The sequence below is a fragment of the Macaca fascicularis genome, chromosome 14 (assembly GCF_037993035.2).
Source record: "Macaca fascicularis isolate 582-1 chromosome 14, T2T-MFA8v1.1".
NCBI lineage: Eukaryota > Metazoa > Chordata > Mammalia > Primates > Cercopithecidae > Macaca > Macaca fascicularis.
The window spans coordinates 71,771,777-71,796,016 of NC_088388.1; the positions used below are offsets into that span (position 1 = coordinate 71,771,777).

Consider the following 24,240-nt stretch of genomic DNA (forward strand, 5'->3'; position numbering starts at 1 on the left):
TATATATTAATAAAAATAATTGAAAGGTAAAATTAAAATCTAAAAGTTACAGTAACACTGAGAAATATGAAATACTTAGGAATAAATTTAACAAAATATGTGAAGACTGCTGAGGTAAACAGAACTATAAAATGATCCCAATGACCCTTGCCCTTGTATAATCCCCTTTCCTTTGAGTGTCAGTAGAACATAATCACTCTTGTGATTATGCTACGTTAAATGACAAAAGGGAGATCATCTGTGATTACCTAATCACATGAATCTTTAAAAGCAGAGTTTTCTCTAGCGAGTAGCAAAAAAGTCAGAAATTCAAAACATGAACAGGATTGGACACACTACTGCTGGCTTGGTAATGGAGAATTATATGCAAAGGACCTGAGAGCACCTCTAGGAGCTGAGAATGACCCCAGCCTACAGCCAGCAAGAAAACAGGGTTAAGTCCTACAACCAGAAGGAACTGGGTTTTGCCAACAACCTGAGTGACTCTGGAAGGAAATTCTTCCCCAGAATCTCCAGATAAGAATGCAGCCAAGGTGACATTTTGATTTTGGCCTTGTGAAACCCTAAGCAGAGAACCTGGCTAAGCCTACTTGGACTTCTGACCTACAGAACTGAGATAATAAATGGGGGTAGTTTAAAACCTCTAAGTTTGTGGTGATTTGTTATATAGCAATGGAAATCAAATATAACTGCAAAGGAACAAGAGAGAAAGTTTGGAAGGATGGAAATATTCTAGATATTGATTGCAATTATGATAATGACTACATGGTTATACGCTTTTGTCAAAACTCAACCAACCCTATTTTAAAATAGATGCTTCTTATTGTATATTAATTGTACCTCAATAAAAATGATTTAAAAAGAGTTAACCTCTTTAAAATTTTCTTCTTATGCCTCTTGTCACTCTATACAATGCTCTCGTTAACAGTTTTATGTATTCTCTGCTTCGGTACCCCTCATCTATTGTTGATTCTCCAGCCCAAGACATTAAACTCTGAAATGAGAATATTCAATTACCTGTTAGACTGGTCCACTGAAGGATGTGAACTGATTACCATGTTCTGATTTATATCTTTATGAGATTACCTCAAAAAAGTCTAAAATTAAGATCATCTAGGTAAAGCTTAGACCTCTATAAGAAATTTAGTAGTTGGAAAATCCTGTCTTAGAACATTTGTTTCCAAACTATATTTCAAGGTGCCCTAGTATTCAGCCTGATGCCTTAGGAACCATGCGAAAGTAGAGGATGTCACAGGCAGGTATGGAGAGTGGGGAAAACACACAAAGGAAACAGGCTCACAAGCTTTAACCAAATAACTTCCCTTTTATCTGCTTTATACATAAAGATTCCATGTAGGAGTTTGTTTTAAAAAGTTGTTCAACTGCTAAAAATATTTCAAAATAATTACTTTAGAAGTTTGGTAAAGACTTACAAGAAGCATCCTAATTTTATCTCTTTAAGTCACAGGGAACCAATCCTAATATAACCAATGTAGCAGGGAAACAATCTATAACCCCATATTCCATAAGCCCTTTGGGGACAGAGAATAACCTTGTTTCTGGCTCAATGACAGTATGGATCACATGCAATTCATCTCTGTATCACCAAGTACCTATCACCTAGTACAAACTCAAATGCTTCCCAAGCTTAAAATGATATGCAAACGATGCTGAAAGGTACAATAAAAGGATTGTAAGCTGGCACTCTTTTGTACGGCTTCTAATACATACCACTTCTAGGTATATTCCCTTAAGAATCTCTTGCACAAGTGAACCAGGGAGAATCTCTTGCACAAGAGAACCAGAAGACTGTTGGTAACAGCATTGTTTATAACAGTAAAAGAATAAACAACTAAAATTTCCATTAAGAAAATGGGTAAGTTATGGCCAGGCGCAGTGGCTCACGCCTGTAATCCCAGCACTTTGGGAGGCCAAGGTCATCACCACTATTATTAATACAAAACCCCTGCCATATCTCAGTACCAAACCCCCCTATTTGTCTGATCAGTCCTAATTACAGCAGTTCTCCTCCTCCTCTCTCTACCAGTCCTAGCCGCTGGCATCACTATACTACTAACAGACCGTAACCTCAATACTACTTTCTTTGATCCAGCTGGAAGGGGTGATCCCATCTTATATCAACATCTATTCTGATTCTTCAGTCACCCCGAAGTCTATATTCTTATCCTCCCGGGATTTGGAATAATCTCTCATATTGTAACATATTACTCCGGAAAAAAAGAACCATTTGGGTATATAGGTATAGTCTGAGCCATGATATCAATTGGGTTCTTAGGCTTTATTGTATGAGCCCATCACATGTTTACAGTGAGTATACACATAGATACACGAGCCCCCTTCACCTCTGCCACTATAATTATTGCTATTCCCACCGGTGTTAAGGTTTTTAGCTGACTTGCTACACTCCACGGAAGCAATACCAAATGATCCCCCGCAATACTTTGGGCCCTAGGCTTTATTTTTCTCTTCATAGTGGGGGGCTTAACCGGCATTGTATTAGCAAATTCATCATTAGACATTGTATTACACGACACATACTATGTTGTAGCCCACTTTCACTATGTCCTATCAATAGGCACTGTGTTCACTATTATAGGAGGTTTTATTCACTGATTCCCCTTATTCTCAGGCTACACACTAGACCAAGCTTATGCCAAAGCCCACTTTGCCATTATATTTATAGGTGTAAATTTAACCTTCTTTCCACAGCATTTTCTCGGCTTATACGGAACACCCCGACGCTTTCCGACTACCCTGATGCGTATATCACACGAAATATTCTATCATCCATAGGCTCCTTCATTTCCCTAGTAGCAGTGATATTAATAATTTATATAACCTGAGAAGCTTTTGCCTCAAAATGTAAAGTTCTACAAATCGAACAACCCTCTACTAATTTAGAGTGGTTGTATGGCTGCCCCCCACCCTACCATACATTTGAAGAGCCAACCTACATAAAACCTAGACGAAAAAGGAAGGAATCGAACCTCCTAAAACTGGTTTCAAGCCAACCCTATAACCCCTATATCTTTTTCAATAAGATATTAGAAAAACTATTTCATAACTTTGTCAAAGTTAACTCATAGGTTAAATCCTATATATCTTAATGGCTCACCTAGTTCAACTAGTCTTCAAGATGCCACATCCCCTATTATAGAGGAACTAATGGCCTTTCATGATCATGCTCTCATAATCATTTTCTTAATCAGCTTCCTAGTTTTATATGTCCTCTCCCTAACACTCACAACAAAACTAACCAATACCAATATCACAGATGCCCAAGAAATGGAAACCATTTGAACCACCTTACCTGCTATCATTTTAGTCTTAATCGCTCTCCCATCTTTACGCATCCTGTATTTGACAGATGAAAACAACAACCCCTCTTTTACTATCAAATCAACCGGACACCAATGATACTGAACCTACGAATACACAGATTACGGGGGGGTTAATCTTTAACTCTTATATACTTCCACCATTATTTTTAAACCCTGGAGACCTTCGGCTTCTCGAAGTTGACAACCGAGTAGTTCTTCCAATTGAAGCCCCCGTTCGTATAATAATTACATCTCAGGACGTCTTACACTCATGAACCGTTCCGACACTAGGGTTAAAAAACAGATGCGGGCCGGGCACGGTGGCTCAAGCCTGTAATCCCAGCACTTTGGGAGGCCGAGACGGGCGGATCACTAGGTCAGGAGATCGAGACCATCCTGGCTAACACGGGGAAACCCCGTCTCTACTAAAAAAAAATACAAAAAACTAGCTGGGCGAGGTGGCGGGCGCCTGTAGTCCCAGCTACTCAGGAGGCTGAGACAGGAGAATGGCCCGAACCCGGGAGGCGGAGCTTGCAGTGAGCTGAGATCCGGCCACTGCACTCCAGCCTGGGCGACAGAGCGAGACTCCGTCTCAAAAAAAAAAAAAAAAAAAAAAAAAAAACAGATGCGGGCCGGGCGCGGTGGCTCAAGCCTGTAATCCCAGCACTTTGGGAGGCCGAGACGGGTGGATCACGAGGTCAGGAGATCGAGACCATCCTGGCTGACACGGTGAAACCCCGTCTCTACTAAAAAATACAAAAAACTAGCCGGGCGAGGTGGCGGGCGCCTGTAGTCCCAGCTACTCGGGAGGCTGAGGCAGGAGAATGGCGTGAACCCGGGAGGCGGAGCTTGCAGTGAGCTGAGATCCGGCCACTGCACTCCAGCCTGGGCGACAGAGCGAGACTCCATCTCAAAAAAAACAAAAAACAAAAACAAAAAAACAGATGCAGTCCCTGGACGCTTAAACCAAACTACATTTACCGCCATATGATCAGGCGTCTACTACAGACAATGCTCAGAAATCTGCGGCGCCAACCACAGCTTTATACCCGTCGTTGTAGAACTAATTCCACTAAAAATTTTTGAAATAGGACCCGTATTTACTCTATAGACTCACCACACCCTACTCTATGCTTCTAACACACCTCTACCCCATAAATCTTTACAAAATATCTCTACAGACCCACTGTACAGCTGCTCCAGCACTAACCTTTTAAGTTAAAGACCGAGAGAAGCAACCCCTCTCTACAGTGAAATGCCCCACCTAAATACATCTACATGACCGATCATCATCACATCCATACTCCTCACACTACATCTCATCATACAACTAAAATTACTAAACACAAGTTACCACTTATCCCCCTCACAAAAAATTTTTAACACACAAAACTACAACAGCCCTTGACAATCAAAATGAACGAAAATCTATTTACTCCATTCATCGCCCCAACAATTCTAAACCTGCCTGCTACAGTACCTATCATTCTATTTCCCTGCTTACTATTTCCAACTTCCAACCACCTTATTAACAACCGGCTAATTACCATTCAACAAAAACTAACTCAACTTGCCCTAAAACAAATAACAGCAATTCATAATACCAAAGGGCAAACCTGATCCCTCACACTAATGTCCCTAATTATCTTTATTACCATAACCAACCTTCTTGGACTTCTACCTCACTCATTTACACCAACCACCCAACTATCCATAAATTTAGCTATAACAATCCCCCTATGAACAGGCACAGTAATTACAGGACTTCGCTTTAAAACTAAAAACTCTCTAGCTCACTTTCTACCACAAGGTACGCCCACACCCCTTATCCCCATACTAGTAATCACTGAAACCATTAGCTTATTTATTCAACCAGTGGCCTTAGCTATACGCTTAACTGCTAACATCACGGCAGGCCATTTACTCATACACCTAATTGGAAGTACTGCATTAGCATCATCAACTATTAGCCCCCCTACCACCTCAATTATCTTCATACTCCTAGTACTACTAACCATTCTCAAAATCGCCGTCGCCCTGATTCAAGCCTACGTTTTCACACTCTTAGTTAGCCTCTACCTACACGACAACACCTAATGACCCACCAATCCCATGCCTACCACATACTTAAACCCAGCCCCTGACCACTAACAGGAGTCCTCTCAGCCCTCCTAACAACATCTGGCTTAATTATATGATTTCACTTTTATTCCAACACCCTGTTAACACTAGGCCTACTAACTAATATATTAACTATATATCAATGATGACGCGACATTGTTCCAGAAAGTACTTACCAAGGCCATCACACAACATCCGTCCAAAAAGGCCTCCGCTATGGAATAGTACTATTTACCATTTCAGAAGTCGTCTTCTTCACCGGTTTCTATTGAGCATTTTACCACTCCAGCCTCGCCCCTACCCCGCAATTAGGAGGACACTGGCCACCAACAGGAATTATTCCCCTAAACCTTCTAGAAGCACCACTTTTAAATACGTCCGTACTACTTGCATCAAGATTCACAATCACTTGAGCCCATCATAGTCTAACAGAAAATAACCGAAAACAAATAATTCAAGCACTTCTCATTACAATCCGGCTAGGCATTTACTTCACCCTCCTACAAATCTCAGGGTACTTCGAATCATCTTTTACTATTTCTGATGGTGTCTACGGTGCGACATTCTTTTTTTTTCTTTTTTTAATTGGGTGTTGGTTTTTTTTATTATTATACTTTAAGTTAGTTCTAGGGTACATGTGCATAACGTGCAGGTTTGTTACATATGTATACTTGTGCCATGTTGGTGTGCTGCACCCATCAACTCGTCAGCACCCATCAACTCGTCATTTACATCAGGTATAACACCCAATGCCATCCCTCCCCCCTCCCCATAATAGGCCCTGGTGTGTGATGTTCCCCTTCTGAGTCTAAGTGATCTCACTGTTCAATTCTCACCTATGAGTGAGAACATGCAGTGTTTGGTTTTCTGTTCTTGTGAAAGTTTGCTGAGAATGATGGTTTCCAGCTGCATTCATGTCCCTACAAAGGACACAAACTCATCCTTTTTGATGGCTGCATAGTATTCCATGGTGTATATGTGCCACATTTTCTTAATCCAGTCTGTCACTGATGGACATTTGGGTTGATTCCAAGTCTTTGCTATTGTGAATAGTGCCGCAATAAACGTATGTGTGCATGTGTCTTTATAGCAGCATGATTTATAACCCTTTGGGTATATACCCAGTAATGGGATGGCTGGGTCAAATGGTATTTCTAGTTCTAGATCCTTGAGGAATCGCCATACTGTTTTCCATAATGGTTGAACTAGTTTACAATCCCACCAACAGTGTAAAAGTGTTCCTATTTCTCCACATCCTCTCCAGCACCTGTTGTTTCCTAACTTTTTAATGATTGCCATTCTAACTGGTGTGAGATGGTATCTCATTGTGTTTTGATTTGCATTTCTCTGATGGCCAGTGATGACGAGCATTTTTTCATGTGTCTGTTGGCTGTATGCATGTCTTCTTTTGAGAAATGTCTGTTCATATCCCTTGCCCACTTTTGATGGGGTTGTTTTTTTCTTGTAAATTTGTTTGAGCTCTTTGTAGGTTCTGGATATTAGCCCTTTGTCAGATGAGTAGATTGCAAAAATTTTCTCCCATTCTGTAGGTTGCCTGTTCACTCTGATGGTAGTTTCTTTTGCTGTGCAGAAGTTCTGTAGTTTAATTAGATCCCATTTGTCAATTTTGGCTTTTGTTGCCATTGCTTTTGGTGTTTTAGACATGAAGTCCTTGCGCATGCCTATGTCCTGAATGGTATTCCCTAGGTTTTCTTCTAGGGTTTTTACAGTATTAGGTCTAACATTTAAGTCTCTAATCCATCTTCAATTAATTTTTGTATAAGGAGTAAGGAAAGGATCCAGTTTCAGCTTTCTACTTATGGCTAGCCAATTTTCCCAGCACCATTTATTAAATAGGGGATCCTTTCCCCATTTCTTGTTTCTCTCAGGTTTGTCAAAGATCAGATGGCTGTAGATGTGTGGTATTACTTCTGAGGACTCTGTTCTGTTCCATTGGTCTATATCTCTGTTTTGGTACCAGTACCATGCTGTTTTGGTTACTGTAGCCTTGTAGTATAGTTTGAAGTTAGGTAGTGTGATCCCTCCAGCTTTGTTCTTTTGACTTAGGATTATCTTGGCAATGCGGGCTCTTTTTTGGTTCCATATGAACTTTTAAAACAGTTTTTTTCAAATCTGTGAAGAAAGTCATTGGTAGTTTGATGGAGATGGCATTGAATCTATAAATTACCTTGGGCAGTATGGCCATTTTCACGATATTGATTCTTCCTATCCATGAGCATGGTATGTTCTTCCATTTGTTTATGTCCTCTTTTATTTCACGGAGCAGTGGTTTGTAGTTCTCCTTGAAGAGGTCCTTTACATCCCTTGTAAGTTGGATTCCTAGGTATTTTATTCTCTTTGAAGCAATTGTGAAAGGAAGTTCATTCATGATTTGGCTCTCTGTTTGTCTGTCACTGGTGTATAAGAATGCTTGTGATTTTTGCACATTACTTTTGTATCCTGAGACTTTGCTGAAGTTGCTTATCAGCTTACGGAGATTTTGGGCTGAGATGATGGGGTTTTCTAAATATACAATCATGTCATCTGCAAACAGGGACAACTTGACACTCTTTGTTGCCACAGGCTTCCACGGACTCCACATCATTATTGGATCAACATTCCTCATTATCTGCCTTATCCGCCAACTACTGCATCACTTTACATCCAACCACCATTTCGGCTTTGAAGCCGCCGCCTGGTATTGACACTTCGTGGATGTAGTCTGGTTATTCCTATATATATCTATCTACTGATGAGGATCCTATTCTTTTAGTATAATCAGTACAGCTGACTTCCAATCAACTAGTTTCGATAACATTCGAAAAAGAATGATCAACCTAGTACTAGCCTTAACAATTAATACCCTACTAGCCCTACTACTAATAACTATTACATTCTGACTACCTCAACTCAATACTTATATAGAAAAATCCAATCCTATGAGTGCGGCTTTGACTCACTAAGCTCCGCTCGTATTCCTTTCTCCATAAAATTTTTCCTAGTTGCCATTACCTTTCTACTATTTGACTTAGAAATTGCCCTACTACTGCCCCTACCATGAGCCCTTCAAACAACCAATCTTCCACTAATAACTAAACCTTCCATTATGCTAATTATCATTCTAATTCTTACTCTAGCCTATGAATGAACCCAAAAAGGACTAGATTGAACTGAATTGGTAAGTAGTTTAAATAAAATAAATGATTTTGACTCATTAGATTATGATAATCATACTCACCAAATACCCTCCATCTACATAAACATTATGGTAGCATTTACTATTTCACTCTTAGGCGTATTAACCTACCGTTCACACTTAATATCCTCCTTACTATGCCTAGAAGGAATAATACTATCACTTTTTATCATAAGTACCCTCACAACTTTAAACATACATTTCTCCTTAGCCAACATCATACCCATTGCTCTATTGGTGTTCGCTGCTCGGGAGGCAGCAGTAGGCCTTGCCTTACTAATCTCACTCTCTAACACATATGGCCTAGATCACATCCACAACCTAAACTTACTCCAATGTTAAAAATAATTATTCCTATAATCATACTACTACTAACAACATGATTCTCCAAAAACAATATAATCTGAGTCAACAAAACCATGCACAGCCTAATTATTAGCCTCATTCCTCTATTATTCTTCAACCAAATTAGTAACAATCTCTTCAACCATTCAACCTCTTCATTTTCCGATCCGCTAATACCACCCCTCCTAATACTAACAGCCTGACTCTTACCTCTCATAATAATAGCAAGCCAATATCATCTACACAATGAACCCACCTCACGGAAAAAACTCTACCTCTCCATAATGATCTCCCTACAAATCTCCCTAATTCTAACATTTATAGCCACAGAACTAATTATATTCTATATCCTATTCGAAACTACTCTTATCCCAACCCTAATTATTATTACCCGATGGGGTAACCAAGCAGAATGCCTCAACGCAAGCACATATTTTCTATTCTATACACTAGCCGGCTCCTTCCCCCTGCTTATTGTACTAATCTATACCTACAATATCCTAGGCTCACTAAACATAATACTACTAACACTCACCGCCCAAAAACTAACGACCACCTGATCCCATAATCTCATATGACTAGCATGCATGATAGCCTTTATAGTGGAAATACCCCTATGTGGCCTACACCAATGACTCCCCAAAGCCCATGTTGAAGCCCCCACTGCTGGATCAATAGTCCTTGCTGCAGTACTCCTAAAACTAGGCGGCTACGGCATAATACGACTTACTTCTATTCTCAATCCTTTAACAGAATATATAGCTTATCCCTTCCTCATATTATCCGTATGGGGTATGATTATAACAAGCTCAACCTGAGGTCAGGAGTTCGAGACCAGCCTGACCAACATGGAGAAACCCCGTTTCTATTAAAAACACAAAATTAGCTGGGTGTGGTGGCGTGTGCCTGTAATCCCAGCTACTCGGGAGGCTGAGGCAGGAGAATCGCTTGAACCCAGGAGGCAGAGGTTGCGGTGAGATGAGATTGTGCCATTGCACTCCAGCAGGCTGGGCAAGAGCGAAGCTCCATCTCAAAAAAAAAAAAAAAAAAAAAAGAAAATGGGTAAGTTATTATGATATATATATATATACACACACAATGAAATACTATATAGAAAAGATAACAAAGAAAGTTAAAAATCCATACAAATGAATCTCAACAAATATAATGTTGAGTGGGAAAAATGCAAGTTGCATAATATCATAGGGCATGATACCATCTAAGACAACACTATCTATTGTCAGAGTGGTAGTTACAATGTGTTGAACATAACGGAGGTGTTTTGGGAGTGGTCACCTAGGAGGTTTCCACTGTACTGAGAGTGTATCATTTTTGAAGCTTGGTGGTTGGGTAAATGGGTACTCATTTTATTATCTTCAGCATATTTATATAGTTAGAACATTCATAACACAGTTTTTAAAGTTCTATACCAAGGGTGGGCAAACTAAGGCCTGTAGGCCAAATCCAGTCCATCACCCAGTTTTGTAAGTAAAGTTTTACTGGAACATAGTCACATTCATGGCTGTATTGCAACAGCTGAACTGAGTAACCACAACATAGAAGCCTAAAATATTTATTATCTGTCCCTTTACAGGAAATGTTTGCCTACCTTTGTTCTTTAACAAGATATAAGTAAAGACCTAGAGTGCAAATTAAGGAGCAATTAATTGTGAAATAACTGAATACAACCATGGACATGGTTACTGGGAAAAATGACCAGCAGAGTTGATAACAGACAGACAAGGGGGGTGGGGGGAGCGGGATGGAAGAAAAAAAATGTTTTGGTCCATTTTCTGTTGCTATAACAGAATACCACAGACTGGGTAATTATAAACAACAGACTTTATTTGGTTCATGGTTCTCGGGGCTGAGAAGTCCAGGTGTAGGGGCCTGTATCTGGCAAGGGCCTTCATGCTGTATCATTCCATGGTGGAAAGCAGAAGAGCAAGAGAACACAAGAGGGAAAGTGGAAAGGGGCCAAACTTCTCCTTTTATCAGGAACCCACTCCTGTAATAAATAACTCACTCTCACAACAATGGCAATAATTCATTCATGAGGACTCTACCCTCATGACCTAATGACCTCTTAAAAGTCCCACCTTTCAGTATTGTTGCACTGGGAATTAGGTTTCCAACACAAGAACTTTAGAGGACACATTCAAACCATAACAAGTAAAAACAAAATAAGCTTTAGAGCACTGCTGTTCAATAGAATTTTCTAAGATGGCAAAAATGTTCTATATCTGCACTGTCCAACATGGTAGACACCAGCCACATGTGGCCTTTAAGCATTTGAAATACAGCTACTGGGACTGAGAAACAGAATTGTAAAATGTATTTATTTTTAGTTACTTTAAGTAGTTACATGTACCAATGATAAAGGCACAAATATGATAATTAAAGGGCAGGCTGCAGATAGATTTGAGAATCATATGGTATTTATGGGAATTGAGTCACAATGATTACTCTCTCCAAGAAAGAGGGCATTAAAAAAAAAAGGATATAAAGCAACAGAAGCAGAGATTTAACAGACTTAAAGCAGAATTCAGCAGAATTTAATAGAATTGAAGACTTCCGTGCTAATTGATTAAGTGAACAGACATTAGGTGAATCAGAGGTGCAAGAGCTAGAGATGACAGAGAAACCAGAAGAGCCACAACTCACAATAAAAAAGATGAGTTATATATACCTACATATGAATGAGGAAGATTTTTGGAATTAATGTTTAGCCAGAAAAGCCAAAAAAGAACTTGGCTTTCTGTTCTTGGCTTATTTCACTTAACATAATGTCCTCTAGGGGCATCCATGTTATTGCAAAAGACAGGATTTCAATCTTTTTTATGGCTGAATAATATTTCATTGTGTATATATACTACATTTTCTTTATCCATTTATCTACTGATAGATACTGAGGTTGACTCCACATCTTAGCTATTGTGAATAGTGCTATAAGACATCTCTTCAATATACTGATTTCCATTCATTTGGATATATACCCAGCAGTAGAGAGTAGAATGGTGGTTACCAGAGGCTGGGAAGGGTAGGAAGGCGGGAACAATGAGAGGTTGGTTACGGGGTACAAAATTACAGTCAGATAGAAGGAATACATTCTATTGTTTAATAGCACAGCAGGGTATCTATAGTTAACAATAATTTATTGTATATTCCAAAATAGGTAAGAGAAAAGATTTGGAAATGTTCTCAATACTCCACGATATACAATAAATATTTGAGGTGATGGATATCTCAATTACTCCCATTTGATCCTTACACATTGCACGCATGTATCAAAATGTCACACATACACTATAAATATATAGTTATTATGTATCAATTTTAGAAAGGATTTGTATATTAATGTTTTTCTCTTCATTTGATCAAAAAAAGTCTGCAAAAGATAAATCAAATTATATTTTCTAGATTTCTGCCATACAGAAACATGTTTATCTTTTGTTACCTCACCAAATTATCAACTAGCCCATTTATGTTTGGCTTCCACTGAAGAAATATTTGTCTAGAAATAAAGTCCTATTAAGAATTACTAAGCTTTTAAAAAATCTTTCATTAAATTGGCATTTGTTCTCTTTTCTACTATGACACATTGTATCTCAGTCTTCCTCATCCAAACCACAAAGAAAATATTTCACAAGCTTCTAAAAAATGTTAGTTCGTATATTGCACAAGAACATGCTATGATAAAGGAACATGTGAGGAACAAATTATCTCAAACCAGGTGAGTTGGTTTCTATAGATTTGATGAAATCAGTTATCTGATTTGCAGGGTCTAGCAATAGTTTTTTTTTTGTTTGCTTTAGTTTAGAGTTTAAAGAAATCTGCCCGATGATATACAGACACAGAATGATATATTCAGTATCTGCTCTACTACTGGCATAAGAAATAAATAATATTTCTTGGGGAATCTGTCCAAATACTTGTATTTAGATACCAACATGAACTTACTATTTTTATTTCCTTTTTTTAAGAGATGAGGTCTCACTTTGTCACCCAGGCTGGAGTGCTGTGGCATGATCACAGTTAACTGTAGCCTTAAACTCCTGGGCTCAAGTTATTTTCCCACTTCAGCCTTCTGAGTAGCTGGGACTACAGGCACGTGCCACCACACCCAGCTAACTTTTAAATTTTTTTGTAAAATTTTTTGTAGAGAGACAGTCTCACTATGCTGCCCAGGCTGGTCTCAAACTCTTGGACTCAAGAGATCCTCAGCCTCCCAAAGTGCTGGGAATATAGGCATAAGCCACTGTGCCTGGCCTGATCTTATTCTTCAGAATAATTAGGCTAGGGGAAATTTTAATTAGGCTAGGGGAAAATAAAACCGGAGGAATCATATTACCTGACTTCAAATTATACTACAGAGCCATAGTAACCAAAACAGTATGGTACTGGCATAAAAACAGACACACAGACCAATGAAACAGAAGACAGAACCCAGAATTAAATCCACACATCTACAGTGAACTCATTTTCAACAATGGTGCCAAGAAGATACATTCGGGGAAAAGTGCTGGGAAAACTGGATATCCATATGTAGAAGAATGAAACTAGACCCCTATCTCTCACTATAGACAAAAATCAAATAAAAATGAATTAAAGACTTAAATCTAAGACCTCAAACTATGATTTTTTTTTTTTTTTTTTTGAGACAGAGTCTTGCTCTATCACCCAGGCTGGAGTGCAGTGGCATGATCTCGGCACACTGCAACCTCCACTTCCTGGTTCAAGCGATTCTCCTGCCTCAGCCTCCCAAGTAGCTGGGACTATGGGTGCTCGCCACCACACCCAGCTAATTTTTGTATTTTTAGTAGAGACAGGGTTTCATCATATTGGCCAGGGTGGTCTTGAACTCCTAACCTTGTGATCTGCCTGCCTCAGCCTCCCAAAGTGCTGGGATTACAGGCATGAGCCACCACACCCAGCCCAAAACTATGAAAATAAAGCACTGGGGGAAATTCTCCAAGACAGTGGACTGGGCAAAGATTTCTTGAGTAATATCCTGTAAGCACAGGGATATTACTCAAGATATTTTTGGTTGAATAATATTTCAATGTGTATATATACTACATTTTATTTATCCATTTATTCACTGATGGACACTTAGGTTGATTCTACATCTTAGCTATTGTGAATAGTGCTATAAGACATCTCTTATAGCAACCAAAGCAAAAATGGACAAATGGGATCACATCGAGTTAAAAAACTTCTACACAGCAAACTAACAATCAACAAAATGAAGAGACAGCCCATGGAATAGGAAAAAAAAATTTGTAAACCAGCTGACAAGGGATTAATAACCAGAAAATATAAGGAGCACAAACAATTCTATAGGAAAAAAAATCGAATAATCTAATTTTTAAAATGAGCAAAAGCATCATCACTGGCCATCAAAGAAATGCAAATCAAAACCACAATGAGATACCATCTCACACCATTTAGAATGGTGATCATTAAAAAGTCAGGAAACAAAAGCTGCTGGAGAGGATGTTGAGAAACAGGAACACTTTTACACCATTGGTGGGACTGTAAACTAGTTCAACCATTGTGAAAGACAGTGTGGTGATTCCTGAAGGATCTAGAACTAGAAATACCATTTGACCCAGCCATCCCATTACTCCGTATATACCCAAAGGATTATAAATCATGCTGCTATAAAGACACATGCACACATATGTTTACTGCGGCACTATTCACAATAGCAAAGACTTGGAGCCAACCCAAATGTCCATCAATGATAGAGTGGATTAAGAAAATGTGGCACATATACACCATGGAATACTATGCAGCCACAAAAAAGGATGAGTTCATGTCCTTAGTAAGGACATGGATGCAGCTGGAAAACATCATTCTGAGCGAACTATCACAAGGGCAGAAAACCAAACACCGCATGTTCTCACTCACAGGTGGGAATTAAACAATGAGAACACTTGGACACAGGGTGGGGAACATCACACACAGGGGCCTGTCATGGGGTGGAGGGAGTAGGGAGGGATAGCATTAGGAGATATACCTAATGTAAACGATGAGTTAACGGGTGCAGCACACCAACATGGTACATATATACATATGTAACAAACCTGCACATTGTGCACATGTACCCCAGAACCTAAAGTATAATAAAAAAATAAAAAATAAAATAAAAACGAGCAAAAGATCTAAATAGACATTTCTCAAAAGAAGTCACATAAACGGCAAGCAGGCATATAAAAAGGCGCTCAACATCAACTGATCATCAGAGAAATGCAAATCAAAACTATAATTAGATAGCATGTCATCCCAGTTCAAATGACTTTTATCCAAAAGACAGGTGATATGTTTGGCTCTGTGTCCCCACCCAAATCTCATCTCAAATTGTAATCCCCATGTATCGGGGGAGTGTCCTGGTGGGAGGTGAATGGCTTATGGGGGTGATTTCCCCAATGCTGTTCTCATGATTGTGACTGAGTTCTCATGATATCTGATGGTTTAAAAGTGGCATTTCCCCCTTTGCTTTCTCTCTCCTACCATCATGTGAAGAAGGTACTTGATTCTCCTTCACTTTCTACCATGATTGTAAGTTTCCTGAGGCCTCTGCAGCCATGCGGAACTGTGAGTCAATTAAACCTTTCTTCTTCATAAACTACCCAGTCTCAGGTAGTTCTTTTCTTTTTTTTTTTTTTTTTTCTTTTGTTTTTTTTGAGATGAAGTCTCACTCTGTCGCCCAAGCTGGAGTACAGTGGTGTGATCTTGGCTCACTGCAACCTCCACCTACCTCTCAGGTTCAAGCAATTCTCATGCCTCAGCCCCCCTGAGTAGCTGGGACTACACGTGCACGCCTCCACGCCCAGCTAATATTCTGTATTTTCAGTAGAGATGGAGTTTCACCATGTTGGCAGGCTGGTCTCAAACTCCTGACCTCAGGTGATCCGCCCACCTCGGCCTCCCAAGGTGCTGGGATTACAGGCTTGCGCCACTTACCACGCCCGGCCACAGGTAGTTCTTTAAAGCAGTGTGAAAACGAACTAATACAACAGGCAATAAAACATGCTGGTAAGGATGTGGAGAAAACAGAACCCTCATGCATTAAAACTACTATGGAAAAATTACAAGTCCAATAAAAGAAATGAACTGTAAAGTTGAAGAAGTCGCCCAAAAAGTAGAACACAATGACAAGGACAGAAAATAAGAAAGAAATGAAATTTAAAGAAGCAGCCTAGGAGACATCATATCTTAATAATGGGAAGTTTCAGAAAGAGAAAACAAAAGGCAAAAATTAATCCAAGAAATCAAAGGGTACACTGAGAATATTCCATAAACTTCTAAAAAAGAAAAAACAAACAATTAGATCAGATACGAATAATCAAGAACTAGGATGACTTTGGATTCTCAATACTTACACAGTAAACAAGAAAACAATGAGGTATGGACTCCAATATTTGAATGACAAGAGTTTTCAAGCTTTAATTCTATATCCAAGTACAAGCACAGAATATGCCATTTTCTAAACATAGTATCTCAAAAAACTTACTTCCCATGCCTACTTTTTCAAGAAGGTGCTGGAAGATGTGCTCTACCAAAGGACAGCGTAAATAAAGAAAAAATAAGACATATCATAAAGAAAACTGAAGATCTAACACAACAGAGACATACAGGAAGATCTCAGGATAAATACTTGCATCTGACACAGAGGGCAACTAGTCCAGATCAGAAGAATGTAACTCAAAAGACAGTTATAATGATGGTTGTTATCACTAAGATAACAACTGCTAATGTAAGAAAGAATGTCCAGGAAATACGAAGAGAACATAAAATAATTGTTCTGTTCCCTAAGAAGGCAGGAGGGGATGAGATATAATCCAAAGCTGAGGTGAAAAGATCACCTTTAGACAGGAACAACTGCTACTGAGACTCTGGAAGAGTCTTGAACACAGATGAAGTCAGATAGTGGACAATAATGAAGCTGCCTTCCAACAGTTTCCACTGTCTCTGTAAATTAGGAAGAAAACCCACTTGCTAAGCATAAAAGAGGTGGTTGAAATAACTGTTAAAAATAGTAGGAAAAGTTAACTAGGGAAAAACAGTAGGCTATCTAAGCAGTGTTGAGACTGCTGCACTGGTTCCCCTATTAATTTATGATCATGAATCTGCTCTGTCAAAACTTTTCTTCAGCAGTACTTGGCTGCTTAGATACAGATTATCCAGTTACGGGGGCTCATCAGAGTTACCACTTCATTTCATTTGGAGAAGGGCAAAGATAAGAATATAAGTTAGAGAATTATTTAAATAATGAGCTATGAACTTTAACAAGGATAATGAAGAAAATGAGAAAGGATAATATGTATTAAGTGGTTAGGATAATGCCAAGGCAATATTAAGCAATAAAAAAGATAGCTATTATTATTAACTAACCACAGTCCTCCAGTGGTAAGTGATTTCCATCACTCTAATTTGCAATCATCTATATAAATATATCTCTCTCTTGCTCTCTTCTACCATAACAAGCTCTTTGAGGATGAGCAGTGTGTCTTACTCATCTTTGTCTCTTCCCAAAGCCTAACTCAGTAGTTAGCACGCTGTAAGAGGCTCTTAAATGTGTATGATTAAACCAACAAATCAAATACCCTGCCTTTAAGCTACCCATATAGGGCATTATCAATTAACATTAATTCAGAAAAATAGGTATCTCCTTAACATTCATTTAGAAAAAAATATTTTCAAGAAAGGCATCTAAGGGCCACTGTCAATTCAATGGTGGAAATTTACTAAGTAGCTAATAGCATGATTGATAGGAATTTTCCAGTACTGTAGACTACAGAATTAGCATGAGGAAGAAAATCAGTTAATGCACAGTACATGAAAACTGAAAATATGTTTTCTCATTTTTAAGGGGCAGGAGGGACCAACCCCTGCCTCTATTTTTAATCAGTTTAGTACCCCACAATGTTTCATTAAATGAATACTCCAAAGCACAACCTACCCAATGCTGATCAAATATATGCATAAAGACTTCAAAGTAAGTTCAAGAACACATACTAATCTGTGAGCTGGCCAGCCCTTTAACTTCCTCTTTGCTTTAGGCAGAGAGCAGATCCCCCAAATAAGAATGTACCTTCCCTGGTTTTTTTTTTTTTTTTTTTTTTTTTTTTTTTGAGACGGAGTCTTTTGGCTGTAGATGCAATTGAAAAAAAAAAGGATTTGATTTTTGCTGTTGCTTAAGCTAATATAATGTTCATTTAAAAATATTCATAGGGAAAAATATACAGCTTTGATACAATAGTAGACATATATAGGATATAGTGAATTACAACCTTAAGTGCAAGCGGTGCTAAAAATCATCTTTAGTAAATGCATTCTTTGAAACTGTTGGTCCTTGTAAGTCTGAAGCACTATGTAATACCTAATATGATATTAAAACCGGCCAGGCCAAGCAGCTCACCCCTATAATTTCAGTATTTTGGGAGGCTGAGGTGGGAGGATCTCTTAAGCCCAGGAGTTGAAGACTAGCCTGGGCAACAAAGTGAGACCCCGTCTCTACAAAAAAAAAAAAAAAATTAGCTTGGTATGGTGGCAGGCACCTGTGGTCCTGGCTACATAGGAGGCTGAGGCAAGAGGATCCCTGAGACCAGGAGGTTCAGGATGCAGTGTGCCATGTTCAAGCCACTGCACTCCAGTCTGTATGACAGAGTGAGACCGTGTCTCAAAAAATATATATACTAAAACACCTAAACCTCTAGGTCTAATACTTTATGGAAAATATATGCAGAGTTCTCATGAGAGATGACAAAACAGTTCTTTGTCTCTGTATTTTCTAACCTGTATTCTAATAAGCAGAAGTCATAACAGAAGCTAGGAAAAGGGGATTTCAGGCAGTGAACAAAAAGGAAAGAAAAAAGTGTTTTGCAATAGGATACTTCTTAGTCCAATTGGACTCCCTTCAATACTCTTGTTTTTGCCTGAAGGTCCCAGGAACTGTCCCATCTCTACTTTCAAGGAAATAACTTGCAGTTTCTGTCCAGAGTTGACCTCCTTCCCAGAGCTATTATAGAAAAAAGAGCACCTGCTCTGGCTGCATCCCCATTCACAATTGCTGATGTGTAAATTAAGCAATTCAACTACAGCAATGTGTGTGTTTGTCAGTCATTAAGAACAATACATTTGAGAGGGATGGGTTGAAAAAAAAAGAAAAAAGAAAATGACAAAATGTCTGGGTTTTGGGAAAACAGGAAAGAATGACAGATACAATCCAAAGCAGAGCTTGTCTGCCAGCAACAAGGGAGAAACCTGGCAACAGATTAAAAGGTTTCCTTTTCCTCTACCCTCTTCTCTTTACTTTAGTGAAAGTTAAAGACACATCATAGGTGGTATAAACAGGGAAAGGCTAGATCAAGTTTGGGTACACAAACTGTAATCGAATCTATCTGCATTTCAGAGTAACACCCAGAGGACATCTTCAGATAGCTACTGAACATATTCTTTTGTTTGTCCCATACGCAGCTCAAAATCATCAAATAGTAATGTGCAATTTACCTATAAATTCAGGATAAACTTAATGAAATTTTTTTAAAATCTAAGTTTTTTAGAAATAAAAAATAGCCAAGCAGGCTCACACCTGTAATCCCAGCATTTTGGGAAGCTTAGGAGGGAGGATTACTTGAAGCCAGTTTGACGCCAGCCTGGCCAACACAGCAAGACTCCTGTTTCTAAAAATAAAAAAAAGGAGCCAGGCATGGTAGCATGCACCTGGATCCCAGCTACTCAGGAAGATGAGGTGGGAGGATCTCTTGAGCCTAGGAGTTCAAGGCTGCAGTGAGCCGTGATCATCACTGCACTCCAGTCTGGACAACAGAGTGAGACCCTGTCTCTAAAAAATTAAAATTAAAAAAAGCTTCAAAATTATCATTAGACATAGTTGTGGCCAAAATTCTAGTTAATAAAAACTTCGGGCTAAGAGATACACTATAAAAATACATTTTAATAGAAATATTCTTTTGCATAAAACTTTTCTTACATTTTTCAAAAAATACAGATACAATATAACAAAAATTATGCTAAATATCAGTCTTTCTCTGATGATTCAGAAGATACCTGAAGATTCTGCCTAGCTTCAATAATTTATTGAAACCATGACATGAGTCTTATAAAATAGCTCAGAAGTATTTTCCCAGTTTGAGTTATTTTATTTCTTATATCACTCTTGTATCTTCTATATCAATAACCACTAAATAACAAATGTTTGCCGCACCTAGGGAGTATTATAATCCTTTACTGTGACTTCTCTGTAAACATTTTCTGAACTAAAAATTAACTCTAAATTATCTGAAACAGATGCTATCCAAACAATAACAAGTATATTCCAAAGAGATGCAACATAGCCTGGTTACTCTTCTATAGATTCAATCCCATAAACCCAACATCCAACTCAAGTTGTTTTTGTTTTTAATGAAGTAAAATTACCATAGATACAAAAGCTGCATTACCTTCATAATGTTAACTAAATCTGTTTGATAGTAGCGATCCTGATGTGCATTTGCTGCCGCTAGGGTAAGAAGATAATCATTCCTTGCGTGGGTAGCTTTGGAATTACACTCAGATCGCCGGGCTTTTAACTAAAACATAGCAAAAAAAAATAATAATAATCACAATCAGTCCAAATTGATATTGTACTGCAAAACACAGGAATCCTACTCTTAGTCTGCAATTAATGGCTCCCCAACAAGAATAAAGGTAACCATGTGGGGAAAACATTTAAACGTATATAAAAATTATTCATCACTACTGAGGAATGAAACAGTGACTAGAACTGTTATACAGGGTACGAACAATTTCAAATATTTGCTTAACATACTTCTAAAGCTTTGTAAATAACTTAAAAATATTTTGCCCATTTTATTCAAATGAGTAAATAAAGGTTCTGAAATTAAGTACCTTATCTTCAAAGGTATGGGTAAATCTAGTGGAGTTAGAAAATAGTTTTCTAAAAATCAGCACTCCTAATGTGCCAGATGAACTGCATGCTAGTTTGAAGCCTGGCAGCCACAGCCAGGTCTCTAAGCTTACTTAATCAGGCATTCTACAGTGTGAAGTTTTCGAAGGAAAAACTCACTCACATCTGGCCCAGAATATCACTCAAGGGTCTAAAGCTAAATGAAATAGATTTTGTAGAGCTTTCCAAAGCCCCCGGGTTAAGTTTCTTGGACTAAGAGCTAAAGACAACAGGCTACCTAGGCAGGTAAGGTATAGAAACTTATCCCTAATGCAGTCTTGAAAAGCAAGTGTGTCCAAGGTGTTGACAACTGGGTGAAAAACCCCCATGAACTGGGAGGGAAAGTTCCTCCCTGAGTCAGTGACTTTAAAATGCTTCTCTAAGGTAGAAATAATTCACCTCCACCCTCAAAGATCCAATCCTCTGTTTTACAAGCTAAGAGGTTTCTCAGTTGTGAAATATACTTACTGAAAACTTACCTTTACACTTGCCTTCTGTAAACTGATTCTTGATTGAAAAAGACTAAGTTTAGATCTATAATAAAAATAGAAAACTGTGTTTAATAAAATCATCTAATTATATCACAATAAAATTATTAAATATATTATTAAATTTTAAAAATAATCTTTTTTGAAGATATTGTTCTAAAAAAGAATGAAAAAATGGAAAACCAAGAGTAATGATTATTTTCCTTTATTTTACTACAGGAAGAATTTAATATTATGGTAAAACAGGAAATACTGGGATTAATATAAGAAAAATAACCAGAATGACCCCCCCAAAAAAAACTTGACCAAAAAAAAAATCAAAATACATTGTTGTCTCCTAATAAACAAAAGCCATCAAACTATAGACTATTCTCTCAGTACCATACAACTTCACACACTTTAGTTCCTGCAAAGGTTAGAGAGACCCAGGGACAACCAACCTATGGACGCAAGCATCAGCAAACTTTCGGGGCTGTGTGTGAAAGACTCTAACAAGACCAGGAATGCAATAATCCAATCAACAGGCTCTATGAAGTCCTTACTTCTATTATTTCCCCCATTAAAAGTACTTCTTGTTTGGGTACCTGCCTGTGTGCCTCCTCTGCTCTAAAAGGGTATTCTGAACTTACTGAGAAAGTCCTGGGACTCTCTGCTCTGTATGATGTAATCTTCTCCCACTCTGTGTTCTTATCTCCCTTGATCCTTTTTCAGTTTGGGAGAATAACCATAATCTAACAATCAGTAGTACAAACATGTTGATTTTACCCAAACAGCTAGAGAAAACCATATGGAGAAAGTCAACAGACAAATGCTAGGAAACAAGCAACACTCCCAGGACCAGTGATTTTTTTTTTTAAAGCTGCAATGTTTGTCTTGACTTCAGTGTCACGGTGATTTCCATGGGAGAATTCAATACATGTGCTGGCAGCCGTGCCTCATGAAGTAAAGTTGCTGCCCAGTTTGGGACTAGATGATGGAGCAGTTAGTCTTTGCAAAGCCAGTGTGAAGAGGATAGGAAAAGCAGTCTCTTATTTTTCTAACAAGAGAAAACATTCAGGGTTGAACACATATGCAGCCCAACTACTTCCCCAACTATTAAAAAAATTGGGTTTAAAAGATCCCTGTTATTTTTTACCTTGTCATAGTCATATCTCATAATTTTTTTTATTAATCATATTCCTGTTCATTTTATCTAGAAAAGTAAAGGCCACAAACTCAAATCTCTGAGAAAGCCTTTTCAGAATAAGACTGTGTTTGGAGATATTCCCAGTTCTCCTTTTTTTAGTCATTATCCAAATAGGCTGAGTTGCATGTAGATCTTCCAATATAAGGTTTTAAGTTTCTGGCTTCTGCTTTATTTCCTAATCCTAATATACTTCTTGTGCAGTATTAAGGTAGGTATTAGGGATAGATAGAATAAGATAGTACCTGTTCTCAAAGATTGCAATCTAGAAAAAATAAGGCAGGATTTTTACACCCAAACACTACACAAATAATGAACTATACCGTGTGCTACTCTTTACCACCTACCCTTCAAAATTTATGTCCCTTGGGGTTCCAAACTCAACTTCTCATCTATTCTATACATAATTTTCTTCTTGTAACTACCATCTGATAGGCAACTGACCCTCAAAGCAAGATCTTGAGGCCCAAATTCTCATTTAAGTGCCAGATATTTGACTACCTTCCAAACATATTCACCCGTGTTTCCCACGCTCTTCAGAATAAACATAACCAAAATGAAATTCATCATCTCCTTCAAATTGTATCCCTCTTCCTTCTATGGTCTCTCCTAAGGCGTGCATCTCCACACCATCTGTCAAATCATCTATCAAAACTATAGGTAGTACAGTTTAACTTCCCCTTCCTGATCTTCCTCCTCAACTCTACTTAGAAAATTTATACTCATTCCTCAAGATTCTATCCAAACATCACCTCTTCTATAAAGCTTTCCTTTATCATTCGGCAAAATTAACCTCTATATTTTCTATGCTTTCCTAAGAGTGTTTTCACATCACTACTGCAAATAAGTTATTAGTTAATATTAAGTGACTTTAGACACTTAATTTCTTTTAGTTTCTAATTCCAGGCCTTAAACTCCTTGAGGGCACAAAGCTTACCTTACTAATCTCTGTACTCACTGTACCCAATATAAAGTATTCAACAAAGAGCAAATAAATGAAGATAAAGAGGCATTCCTTACTCTATAGTTGAAAAGTTAACATTAGTGCGTCTAGCTTGCTGTATCCCCTCCGAATTTGGGTCATGTTAGAAGGCAATTCCTTGTGATCAGCTCTATGAACTAGACCCTATCAAATCCCCATTTCTCAGAAACAGCCCTCCACTGTGCTCATGTTCATCCTGTGGGCTGTGGCTAAATTAGGTGTTTATACATTCTTTACAAATCTGTCAATTCTCTGTTCTGGGATCTCTGAAAGTTTAAGAAAACAAGTTTCTAAAAATGACTATGACAGTATATTCCCAATGGAGATCTAATATAAAAACTTCAGGTCTTACTGAGAAAATGGGTTCATTGATTCTATAAAAGTACAGGAAATATTTGTATGTTCAAAGAATAAAACAATAAATACAGTAAAATAAACTAGGGAAATATTAAATGTGCTTTCCTATAACATCAAGTCCTTCATGAATACTCACTAGCCGTTGATAAACCAGGGAGCCCCTGAATTTTCACAAGTTGCTTATAAGCTTGCTTATATTTCTTGTGCATAAAAACCGTATTAGAAAGACACCCCCTTCCTTGCTGGTCTGTTT

General features: G+C 38.2%; 1 protein-coding gene across 7 annotated transcripts in view; it reads right to left on the reverse strand.

Annotated features, from left to right (window-relative positions):
• Positions 1–24,240, reverse strand: part of FCHSD2 (FCH and double SH3 domains 2) — a 330,965-nt gene that overhangs the window by 131,672 nt on the left and 175,053 nt on the right. For all 7 annotated transcript variants that reach the window (XM_074014646.1, XM_074014645.1, XM_065529595.2 and 4 more), the window contains 2 exons: positions 21,457–21,511; positions 20,472–20,600 (listed from right to left, as the gene is read on the reverse strand). In XM_074014646.1, coding sequence (XP_073870747.1) covers positions 20,472–20,477 — 6 coding nt within the window. In that variant the 5' untranslated portion in view covers positions 20,478–20,600; positions 21,457–21,511. The remainder of the gene's footprint in view (positions 1–20,471; positions 20,601–21,456; positions 21,512–24,240) is intronic.